Source organism: Monopterus albus, unplaced genomic scaffold (genome assembly GCF_001952655.1).
Source record: "Monopterus albus unplaced genomic scaffold, M_albus_1.0 scaffold48.1, whole genome shotgun sequence".
Taxonomy (NCBI): Eukaryota; Metazoa; Chordata; class Actinopteri; order Synbranchiformes; family Synbranchidae; genus Monopterus; species Monopterus albus.
The window spans coordinates 355,488-368,699 of record NW_018127928.1 but is presented as its reverse complement, the minus strand read 5'-3'; the positions used below and the strand labels follow the sequence as shown (position 1 = coordinate 368,699).

The 13,212-nt window shown below is 39.1% G+C and overlaps 1 protein-coding gene across 1 annotated transcript; it reads right to left on the bottom strand.

Annotated features, from left to right (window-relative positions):
• Positions 1 to 6,951: 6,951 nt before the first annotated feature.
• LOC109960518 (ribonuclease-like 3) lies at positions 6,952 to 8,007 on the bottom strand. Its single transcript, XM_020600674.1, has 2 exons — positions 7,936 to 8,007; positions 6,952 to 7,377 (listed from the first exon to the last, which is right to left on the bottom strand). The coding sequence occupies exons 1-2, from the start codon at positions 8,005 to 8,007 to the stop codon at positions 6,952 to 6,954; spliced, it is 498 nt and encodes a 165-aa protein (XP_020456330.1).
• Between the last annotated feature and the right edge of the window lie 5,205 nt (positions 8,008 to 13,212).

Here is a 13,212-nt window from a genome sequence, read left to right as displayed (position 1 = left end):
CAAATAAAGACCGGCCCCGGAAATCTGGACCCTCTGTTCTCAGAGTAGCCAGAAGCAACTTTTCAGCAACTACAAGTGGGAGTAAAAATGTTGTAAATGCACTGAAGTGTGCAGTATTTGGATATAAACTGGACCTTGGAGTTTCTTTCCACTATTTGTTGACTATTTAGTATTAGTTAATATGGTTGTTGCTGTATTGCATTTGACTCCCTAGCAGCCTAACCCAGTGCCAAAGGTTAAGCTACTGCTAATAAGTGTCCCAGGTTGCTGTTACTTTAGTTTTGGATCAGCTGAGAAAATAAAGAGACACTGATATACTGTAAAACTCTCAGCAAGACTGTAAATGCATCTGAGCATTTTGCTTAGACCTTGTTTACACAGTTAACACCATGTAATAACAATGTAAAACTACCATGGCTATGTTATCTACCCATTCAAAGCTACCAGCTACTGTTGTACTAAAACAATACACTAATCATACTTACCAGATGTCCGCAGATTTTTATGAACAACCGACTCCTCTTCAGAGTCTGGATCTGAACGAGGTGCAAACATATAAGGCTGGATCTTTCCAATACAATAAATCCAGCCGGCGTCACAGACGGTGTATCTCATGGTTTCCACAACTTCCAGGAAGCTGCCTGAAGTGTCACTGTAGTCTCCCGCTGTCACTCATTGGCCGAATTGCTACAGTCAAAATGAAAACGTTAGCACAAATTACCTACCTGTTTTCACCCTCAGATAAATGGTTCAAATCACTTGATTCTCTAACTTCACAATTTTACTGGAATAACAAGAAACCCAAAAGTTCCCTGTCAACACTTCAGAAGAACAAATCACAAGATGGCCTAGAAGCACCAAATTTTGAGTATTATTTATCAGCAAATCAATTACAATATTTAAATGGATTCAGAAGGACAGTTATAATAGCTCATGGATAGAACTAGAACTAAATCAATGCAAAAATACTTCAGTTGCAGACCTTGTCTTCTTACCATACTCTAAGAAAATGAACTATTGCAAAAATATTACACGTCTACAACTCTGACAGCCTAGTGGAAATTATTCAAAACCACTAAATCATCATTAACACCATGTAGATAGACTCCAATTTGGCACAACCCTGATTTTCAGCTTCATAACCAGCCCATCCACTTTCCAACATGGCAACACAAAGGAATTACTCACCTTCATCATCTATTTGAAAACAACCAGCTCATATCATTCAATACATTAGTCCAGAAGTACAGAGTTGGGAGAGGAGAATTTCTCCAGTACCAACAGTTAAAATCCATAATTAAATCAAAGATCAATATAATGAACAACCCGTTACAACCTTCCATGCTAGCTGAGGAAATAATGAAGCTTACAAACTCAAAGAATATCTAAACTTTATAAACTAATGTCAAATACAGACAGAACAATACCAATGACTAAATGGGAAAAGGATTTGTCGCTCCCCTCCAGCCTCGACTTCTGGACCCAGATCTTGAATAATATCTCCTTTATGACTATATATAAACTTACAGCTTACACAATATAAGACTATTCACAGGACTCACATCACACAAGGTAAAATGCTTAAAATGGGTTTTAGTGATACAGATACTTGTTCACAATGCACTCTGAGTTGTGCTGATGATTACTTCCACGCTACTTGGACCTGTCAACCCGCTTACTCCCTCTGGGTAGCAGTGACAGAGAAGCTCTCCATCTTGAGCTGTAGAATCAACCACCTACCAAATAAATATAAAAACGCTATCGCTCTAACTATCATTGCTCTAACTATCATCAAGAAAACAATCTTTCTAAATTGGAAATATAAAAACTCATTACACAACAGCCACTGGACCAACCTTCTCATAGAACCAATCACACTAGAGAAGATATCATCCACCCATAAGAATAATATATCAACTTTTACCGACACTTGGAATCAGTTTCTAACCACTTTTAACTTAAACCAGATACCTGGGGCTGAGGCCACGCACGTTACCACAAACTCCAGAAATATAACAAGCTGCTTTTTATTTCATTATTGTTGTTAGACCTCATTTCTCGTTGTCCATGCTACCGCTTTGAGTATTTTACACCTATCAATCAAACAGATCGATAGGTACACTCCTTTGTCCTGTAAATGTGCTATTTGTGTTCCAATAAAAAATAACCTAGCTCAAGTAAACAGTATTTACTATTATACCAATGAATCTGTTAGATCATTTCTTTGATCAATCAAATAATCATTATCATTCACAATGGACAAAAGCCTGTCACAATTTCCACGAGCCAAAGGAGACATCTTCAAATTGATTGCTTTGTCTGGCCAACAGTCAAAAAAGTTATAATTTAATAAATCAGAAGTAAAAAAAAAAAAAAATTATATAGCCCCACCTAAAAATGAAAGGCAGTTGCCAAGCTCTTGCTGGCTCAGAGGCATCACTATTTTGTTCAGCATGTTTCTACTGACTAACAACAAACAACTCATTTTATTTCAGCATCAGATATTGACAAGGTATATTATACAGCATCATTAAAAGCTTCATAGATGTTCTCTGGTGTCTGAGAATAGATCAACATAAAGTATTACTAAAACGGAAAATGTACAGCACAGCATGTTGACAGAATAAAAATACTTCATTGCTAAATCAAACATGTAAATACAGTAATGAGTGTACTTCTAAACTGACTGCAGTAGATCTGCCTTCAGCAGTGAGTCTGACAGTATGTTTATGAACTGGTGAAATATGGACACACACACACAGTGTGGTTTTACAGTGCAGTGACTCCCCTGTGTGGCACAGATACAGCATTACAGGTAAATGTGGCAGAGGAGACATGAGAGTGTAAGAAAAATAACAGGTACATGGTAACATGATCAACATGCTTGTTTCTGCCCTGAATGAAAGAAAGAGCCACAAAACACAACTTAGTGCAACTTTTCCAATAGGAAATTGGCAAACAGGAAGAAGGTCCTAACATTTCTCTTATTTTGTGTGTACAATTTGCTGTGTGACCCCTTAAATTATAAAGTGTGAAGTGGTCTTAAACATAAGCGGTGAAAACAAACTGCATAAACACAAGACATGGAGTAAAGAGGTGAAACCTACAAACTGAACATTCTTCATATGTACTTATACAAATTTTATTTGTCTAGCTGTGCTGTTGGTAAGATCAGTCAAGTTGATTTGATCAAGTATTGTCAAATATGAGTGTCCTCAATGTGTCTGCCCATTTTGAACATTTTGACATTACTCTAAATTCAGATTTTTCACCTTACACTTTGGTAGGGTGGATAGTTTGGTAGCTTTCTTTCTCGTCAGGGTAAAATAGTCCCAAGAAATGCAGCAGCTACTGTTGTTTGGGAAGTGTTTGCTAAAAGCTACAATGCTCAGGTGTTACTGTATATTTATCAGTCTCTTTGGAAACAAAAAAGCTATATGTGTGTCCCATTTTTTAAGACCTTACATTTAACAGGCTTGAGGCTGAGTGACCAGGAGGTGGACATTGTTGGTTTTGGTCTTTCCATTTGATTTGTTGACAATAATTTTTTATGCAAACATGGGAAGTCATTGGGCAGCCACCTTGCTTTAAGCATTCTAATACTGATGGCCTATATAAGGCTGGGGAGAAAAGCAGGCATTTGCCACAGCAGGTTGGGGTTGGGCCTGTGTTGGGTCTTCAGCGGGAGTGTCATTACGTCATATGTATCAGTATCATGGAGGACATTTTCATTTCTGTGGTTCTATTCAAATGATTGAATGGGTCTTATGTTTGACAAAGACACAATCCTCATAGACTTTGTGTTGCTGGCATTAAGATTTTGGCACATTCCTCTGGGATGAGCAACTAAACAACATTTTAACAACACTATACTTGCAACCACTCAGTTGACATTTAGTATCACTTGCTGTGTTGAACCAGCCATGAAGTATAAATAGGGAATACAGAGAAAAGAGTCAAACAAATGCCTTTCTTACCATTAACGCCACCTAGCGACTCAGTTTTAAAGATGTTCTTCATCTCACAGAGTAAAGTTCCTCATGGCATATTACAAACAGATTTCTCAATATGTCACACTGTCCATTTAAACTTAAGGCAAAAATGTGTCTTTTTGTTTTTAAATCCTCAGGCTGAACTAACACAGCAGCAGAGTTGATGACTACATATATTTTATGGCAATAAACTCCACAGAAGCTGAAACAGACAGATGAAATGCAAATAATGAAGGTAGGAATACTTTCCACATCTATATTTTATTAATATCTATACTGTACTATCATATACAATGAATACTAGAAATATTTTCATTGAAAATCAATTAAACATTACAAGCAGTACCTATATATTCAGTATTCATTTTTATATTTTGGACACAAAAATATAAGAAGAGCATGTCCCTCACAGCAAGTGATTCAAAATAAAACAACTTTTTAACTACATTTTATTTTACTTTTTTTGTGAATATCCTGGGGGGTACACTTTGCACCCAGTGCACTGGTTTGACTCGCTCCTGTTTTTGGACACGAAAGATGGTCTACAATCCTATCTTGCTCTGCAAGGGTTGTCTGATAATAGGATTTGCTATATGTAGATGGTCTGTCCTGTTTAAGGAAAACTAAAGAAAACCTTCAGGTATTCTTGGCTCCAGTCTTTAACATCCAACACCCAACTTAGTGACTAACAAGCCTGTGAAGCAAAACATTTCACTGTCTTTGAGATAAAGACATTATAAAGAGATAAGGACATTATAAACTTGAATAGTCAGAAATCCTGTAAGCCACTTTTTTTTTTTTTTTTTACTTCAGCAGCAAATAAAGATGGAAAAAATACAGAAATATTATTAGAGATGGAATAAATGCTCTTTGTAACGGCAAAAAGAGTTTTCTGACAAGTGTCATTAAAAATATCTTTAACCCACAAATTTACACACATACACCCCTCCCCCACAACAGACTCATGTCTTGTCCCTTGTGTTGGACCCTGTTCTTTTCACCACGTTCACTCTGAGAGACGAGACAGTCCAAGTAACTACAAAACAGTGCTGATTTATTCCATGAATACAGGCAAAAATTAACATTACACGCTCAGGTGTCTTGCATGCACGCAGGCAGCTGAAAGATGAAAGACCCTGAACCATAACAGGCCTATACATTATATCACTTCGGGCTAACCCCATACTACTCAGGGACACCAAACCATGACGTCTCCCGGTGCCAGCTGTGCAGCTGACCATAGCAGTAGTCAAAGCATGAAGAAAATCAATGTGTGACTGTCTGTTGATTATGGGGTGTGTAGCTAAAACATTCTGACATGACATCTAGTGACATGTTATGACACTAAGCATAAGAAAATGGTTAAACACGTCATAACAATAATATTAACCCTTCTGTCTCCTAACAGTAATCAGCTTCCTTGAACCTGAACAACCTGGAGTACCCCATAAGAATGACTAAGCATTTAACAGCCTGAGCTAGACATCCTGTCTACTCTAAACATTTCTAATACATGAAGAGTCTAACCAATGTCTATCTGACTAAAAATACCTAACACTTGGAACTTGGCACAGCTCATACAAGGGTACATGGTACTTTTGTTTTTTTTACAACTGTGTTTGATCCCTGTCAGGCGACATGTGGAACAATAGACTCTTTAGACCTGCAGTCATGTGACTGTCTTTGTTATATTTACTGCCGAGTTGTGATGTAACTTGTTTCCCTCTTCTGCTGCTTCATAGTTGGACTTCACTACATTTCAGTGGCAAATATATTAGGCTGCACCTGTTCAGAAACAGATGAACAAACGATGCAGTATAATAAGACTTCATTGACAAGCTACTCAAAGTATCTGAAGTACTTCAAATAAAACTAGTTCGACTGTTACAGCAACATTAACTAATGCACTGAGTTAATCACTTAAATCTAATGATATACAATCATGTGAAATGTGCTGTTCTGTGTACTTCTGTACCAAAGTGAACATTTGAATGCAGGACTTTACTACACTGAGATTAGTTGAGTAGTTTTGCCACTGCTTGTTTAGGTGCTCAGCTCAACTTTGAAAGACTGATATTCACCATCCATGAGACTTTGTGCTCTCCAAAACTAAGTTTTGAGAAGAAATCTAGCCACATTAATAACTAGAAAATGAAGTGCGTGGTAGGCCTGTTGGATGATACAGCTGTGAACTGTCTTTTTGGCAGCAATGCTAAAGTCACATATTTCCCTGATTTTAGGTTGCACTTAATGTCTCCAAGGCGCTTGTCCGCCCTCGGACTTGGTGACGGCACCCGGAGAGGTGGCTGCTACCTGTTTGAACTGCTGCGGAACCAGCTGAATTTAGTTTTAAATAAAAAAAATGTGAATTTTAACCTTTAAAACAATGTGCATATTAATAATTTGAAATGGTTCCTGATGCACTTTGTATAGCCTGAACCACATTTTGATGTTCATACTGGAGCTCTGGAACCCTAATTGGAATCATGTTTATAAGCAGCGTTTATTTTTGGCACAAAGGCTTGGTTAAAGTACATATGAAACTCTTCCTGACTCTTCTCTTCCTTTGACCGCAACATCTACTGTAAGTGAGGAAACTATAAAAAAGAAAATGAGGAACTGTTCAGTGAAAAGTTTATTTGCAAGCTACTGTTTGTTTACTTAGAAGTGAGTGAGGATGAGTACAGACAACTCTAAGCAAGGATGTTTAGCAAAATAAAGCCTAAAAGACATGGTCACTGATGGAGAACATGTGAAAATGGGGATGGAAAAAAAACATTTTCTCACCCAGGCCACTATAGTTTCTTTGTTTGACTTTAGTATCTAGAAGACAAATCAGGTAAAAGATGCTGAAAAGGACATTAAAACAAGATGGATCCAAAATTAACATCACATTCTAGATATAATTTTTACAGTGATGTACTACTGTATATATGCAGTGGTTTAATCAACCGTCCAACTAATCAATGTCATGATCATAGTGCACAGGAAAGTCTTTTTCACAAGCGATTACAATTCTCTTTGTGAGAGACTGACCATTGTACTTGCAGTCTCCCTGTGGTTGCAGTTTACAGACAACAATTTTAAATGGTTTGGTGCTTAAGGTCAGGCCCTTATCCTTATATGGTTCACCTGCACTGCCACAGATGGGTTTGACTTCATCGATGGTGGCAAGGATGAAAGTGTTGATGTTTTTACAGTTGGTTTTTGCGTCCTTGATGCCCTTTTCACTTATCACCTTATCACATTTCTCAGGGCTCATATCCTTATCGATATGTTGGTTTTTGAACTTATCATAACGGGCTTTGACATTTTCAGACTGAGAGTGCACACTGGCAGACAGCAGCACCAGCACCAAACAGGCCACCAAGATCTTCATGATTTCCTGTTGGAGAAAAGAACAGAACTATTAAACTACATAGACTTAATGGGGCTGTGTGGGTAGTAACTGGACAATGTGGACAGTGTAATTAGCTAGCTTATCTTCTGTATAAATCTGTATAAATGTCAACTCAGTAAGTAGAGGGTGTGGTGGTGCAAATCCAGCTCCACACTGGCACCAAGAATACCAAGAATAGGTGTACGCTGTGTGGTCCGCCACCTGCTAGGAGGAAGCCAACTGCTTTGTGCACTCTTGTTTCATAGCACTTTGTTCACCATTGGTAAATCACAGATCTAAACATTCTTAATAACTCAACACCCTTTATTCATGTTTTGTTTGCCTCGTGTTTTTCAGCCAGATCATATGGGGCCATACAAAATTTTATTATGCCATTAATAAATAATTAAAAGCTCTGTCAACCAGTGTGGTTAGTAGGTAGTCTGTAGGCCTTTACTTGACTCTAAGTTCTGTTAGTTTCCCCAAGGCAGCAGGTATTGTTTTAATTTTTTTAAGGCGGGCCGGGGTAAAGCCATTTTTATTTGGTTGACAGATAGCATTGACAGCATCGGCAGGGGCCAAAATAAAGGCATCCTCAGACAAGCAGGTTGGTGTGCCTTTACGCAAGGGCGCCATGCGTTCATTACACTGATTTGGAGTCATGTTGTTTACGACGTTCCGACAGACCACAGCGCAGAGAGCAGCATCATCAGCATGCAGGTAAACTGGATCTTCATGGTTCCCTGGTAAATAAGCTGAAGTCAGCTCATACAAGGGTACATGGTACTTTTGTTTTTGTTTTTTGTTTTTTTTACAACAGTGTTTGATCCCTGTCAGGCGACATGTGGAACAATAGACTCTTTAGACCTGCAGTCATGTGACTGTCTTTGTTATATTTACTGCTGAGTTGTGATGTAACTTGTTTCCCTCTTCTGCTAGGAGAGGTCCAAACGTAGAAGGAAGCAGTGAACACACAAACATACGTAGAATAACGGAATAAGCAAGAAAGAGCGATAATCCTAGGGAGGTCTGATGACGTAGAAAGAACTAGCAGGGGAGTGATGGGTGAGCAGAGTATAAATGAGGAGTGAGACAAAAGAGGTGCAGCTGATGAGTGTCAGAAAATCAGGGCAGGTGTGTCTAATCAAATAATCAGTGTGAGGGAGCTGACTAGGGCGAGAAAAGAGAAGAAAGGAAGGTGCAGCCGGGCAAAATAGTGCAGCTTGCCTTCCCCAGTTTGAGTGAAGGTATACTTTTATGTCTCCTATCTGAACTGAAATCTTCCACTGGCAGCTTTATGTGCAAGATATGTAGGTGTATCATTTATATAAAGGCTAGTTCACTGAAACAAGAACAGGTCAGTGTACTGCAGTCCAAAGGGAAGGGGTCAGTTTCTACCAGGTTTACCTCAGGACTCCATCAGATCATATGTGACATGAAACATGTTTAAATGGTGACATTCGCCTTTAGTTTGAAGGTTTATATCCATAATGGGTGAACAGGGCAAACTGGGAAACCAGACTAAAGGCAAAAGGTCCCCAGAACAAGCAATAAATGAGCATGGATCTAAAAGCATATGTCAGTTTAGAAGAGGTGGAGGGAGTAATAAGATCCTTTAATTAGAGCAGGTAAAAGTGTCAGTACAACAACTAGAAGCTACTCCAGTACAAGCAAAAGTTTTGCATTCAAACTACTCCGGAAGGAAAAGTACGTAGGTATTAATTAAAAGCAAAATGTACTTTAAGTATCAAAGTAGTACTTCAGCACAAAATGATCTATATGAGTCATGTATTATTATTATTATGTATGACATAGTTAGATTGTTAGTGCTGACACTTTAACGTGTCAGTAGCATTTTACCGTTGTAGCTGGCTGAAGTCCACACAGTTTGAACTCTTTTATTTACAGTTGGGCAGATTAGTCCAGCTGACCCCAATCTAGGGGTCGGACCCCTCCACAAGATAAACCTCAGATGATTCTGATACACAGATGTTTTTTGAATGATTTACCTTTGAATTATTTGACCTCTTTGGGCTTTATCAAAGCCCAAAACACACTTAACTGGCTTTATACTCCAGATCACTGGATTTAAAATTCATCAGCAGCTATGAGGTGAAGATTCTGACTTTGTGCTTTAGTTCAAGGGAGTTTCCATCCACACTTGGTGAATCAATGCAGGAATTGAAGTCCTTTTCATTCACAGTCAGACAATTCATTTGTTCTGGACTCAGTGAGGCCCCCTATCTTTTTTATTTAGACCTCTCCTCTTGGGGGTTCACATCCACACTGGCCTAAGTAGCACATAATCTTCCTCTGCCATGTGGGTCTTTTGTTCTTGTTACCATTGCTGACTCTGAGAGACGAGACAGTCCAAGTAACTTCAAAACAGTGCTGATTTATTCAAAGGATCACAGGTAAAATTAACATTACACGCTCAGGTATCTTGCACCTCCAAACTGCTCGCAGGCAGATGTAAGATGAAAGACCCTGAACCCACCAGGCCTATACATGATATCCCTTCGGTTGGGCTAGCCCCATACTACCCAGAAACGTCAACCGAGACGTCTCTGTTGCCAGCTTTGCAGCTGGCCATAGCAGTAGTCAAAACATGAAGCAAATCAATGTGCGTGTGTGTGTATCTGTTGATTAAGTGGTGTGTAACTAAAAACATTCTCACAGACTTCTAGTACATGTCGTGACTTAAACATAAGAACATATTATGGCTAAGGCTACAGTTATACATGTCATAATAATAATATTAAACACCCTGTCTGCTGACAGTCATCAGCTCTTCTCTCTAGTATCCTTGACCAGATGTACCCTGTAGAAACTCATAAGCATGCCTAAGCATTTAACAGTCTAACTAGACATCCTATCTCCACTAAACATTTCTAATACATAAAGTATCTATCCAATTTCTATCTGACTAAAAATACCTAATAGGAAGCTGCTGCTTCTCTGAATGTGAAAAATACCCTGCTCATGTTACGTCAGACTTTTCTGTTAGACTTATTCAACATTAGTCAGTTCTTTTACAACAATCTGATCAACACAACTACACGAACTGCAGCACCTGACTTTCCAAGGTCTGACCAAGCAGCCACACGTTGTTCTAAAGACCTGTTAGGATAGAAAGGAACTGCATCACATGCACACAGCGACTCCAAGCCTAGCATTGACCGCACATATAATTCACACCACAGCTTTAACCAGCTGTTTATCATGTCACTGCTTTGAGACCTACCAAACAAATGACAAATACTACACAGTCCCTGGGTTTCCACCTCCTTTCAACAACCTGACAGATTAAAACTGAAGTCAGTTCAAATGCTTCCCCCGTGTCAGTCAGTCAGGGCACTCCACTGACTTAGTGTTGTACTCCAATAACACTGAACTCATTATGGACACAAAGGGATAAAAACATCTAACACTCTTTGTCCCATTCGAAACCTGGCACCAACATTACCCACAATGCAACGCAACTACCAAAACTTAAAACTTTTCCTGCTCAAGTTCAAAGATCTCCTCCAGAAAACATCTATATCACACTATTGTTTGATCTAGTTGTATTAGTAAGTGATCTACTGGGGCTCATTTGTAAATAAAGTCCAGACTCACTCTGTAGAGTATGTGGCAGACACACTGTCAAAAGGACAAAGGCCAAACAGATATTTGACTGTCACTCCTGTAAAGGCCACAAGATGTCAGTGATGTGCTGACGGGTGGATCAGTGCACTGTACCTCCACAACACTGACATATAAGCTCTGTTGAATATCAAGTCGATTCAGCCTCATCAACATCATATAAATTCTTATTTTAGCTACATGAACCTGAGGGACTCCAGAGAAAAACTGTTTACGACTTTATTCTGAGAATCCTTATAAACAGTGGAACCTTTCAAGTGCTCTGTGCTTTAGACCCAAACCCAAGGTTTTAAATGAGAACAAAAGTTACAAAGATGCACAGTAACATCAAACACAAAAAAATACACAAACTGTTGACTTCCTCTTCTTTCTCTCAAACATATACTTTAGTACAGAATGTAAGACTTGAAACTTCTAGTTCCTCTATACATGTCAACATGCAAGTAGAATTAAGTTCAACAAATACTAGCAACACATAGAGATATTTAATTTTATTACTCCTTCAGCATCAGGTTTTACTCTCTCAGTCTCAATAATATGTACACAAACTCATTTAGATTACAGAACTGGCATTCTAATGTTTTCTTTTATTAAACCCCCCTGTCTAAGAACTTTCTCCTTTAGACTGAGATTTTATTCATAGTTTGTTCACCATGCAGCTCATGAGATGAGGTGCCCCAATTTGAACCTATTATTACGAGGTATATTCATAATCCTAATTTGTAGATCAAATCCACGACAGAAGCTTGTTTCAGTAAAAACAGAGATGCTAAAAAAAGACGAGGTGGAGGTAAAGTATTAGTTAAAGGTCTGGCTGAAAGGAGCTGGAGTAGACACTGACAACAGAATCATCCCTCTTGTCAGTTTATTAAGTACACTAGGCAAAACTAACCAACAGTCCTGTTTTAAATCCTAGGTCTGTAAATGACCGAATGCATTAAGTAACTGATGAATTATTTGCCGATTGTCATGTTTCATTTGTCCACTGTGTATGAAAAGATCCATATGAGATCACTGACACATTGTTGGGTAGGACTTGTTCTTCCAGGGAAGCCATGCAGGATTCCCATCTCCCCCTCTGTAATGTGAAGATGATGTGGTTTCACGTCCAGCTTATTCTCCCTGTGTCTCTCCAGATGCTCAGGAATGTTTCTGTTTAAAACAATTATCTGACTGGAGCTCGTCCATCTCTAGCAGCACCAGGCCTGCTCCCAACTATCAGCCGAGCAGCCTTCTGTGCCTGGCCAACTAAACAGGCCTTCCATCCAGCATTGTGTAAATATGAGATGAGTGTAACAGTTGTCATGAATTCCGACTTTCGCATTACACTGTATGTCTGGGTCATTCCTGGGCCAAGTTAAAGGAATGAGTGCATCACCAGCTCAGAGCACGGTATGATCTGGATGCTTTACACAGCATGTCAGAGTACAGCTAGAACTACTTTTAAACTCCAGATTTACTAAAAACCCAGTAACGTGGCTTATGTTCAGTATGAAACTGTTAGCTTTAGAGTACTGTGGTTCTGTATATGTTTTATCTCAGCATTCATTAATTTATAAATCAAGGATTGAAAGACATTCATACTGTATGTTCTTCAAGTTAGATGCTTCTGTATGGCTGGTAAATGTGCAACAATGAAGAAAAATCTATTTCAGGCTCTGTATCCCTCGAGTCACTAACTCAGCTTTCTAATTATGACAGGTTACATACTGTAGATTTCTTGAAGTATCAGGGCATCATCGAGGTGTGAAGACAAACCAGCCGCCTACTGATGTTCAGGTGGAATGTTTGTATCTTAGGCTGCAGTGATGACAGTTTTCCATTTGTTTCCATTCATAGACATACACAGTGGTGAAACGCATCACTAAGAGGCTGACGAACAACAGAGTACAAAGAGAAAGAGCGCAAAAAAAGCAGGTCAAGGTTTAGTGGGCACTGCATGACCAGGAACACACACAGAGTGCAGCTCCTCCTCCTACCCCAGAGCGCACCTCCTCTTCAATCCATCGAGGAACAGTCTTGGCTGCTAGCTTTGCATCTCGTGTAGTGAGGCTGTGAGAAGGCTGCTGGGGCTGAGACCGGAGGGATCTTCAAGGAAAAAAGCTCCTGGACTTTATGATGGAGACTGCAGCTTCTTCATGCTTCTGCCTGTGGATGTGAACAGGCTTATGAACAGGAGAGCGATAAGAATCTGCT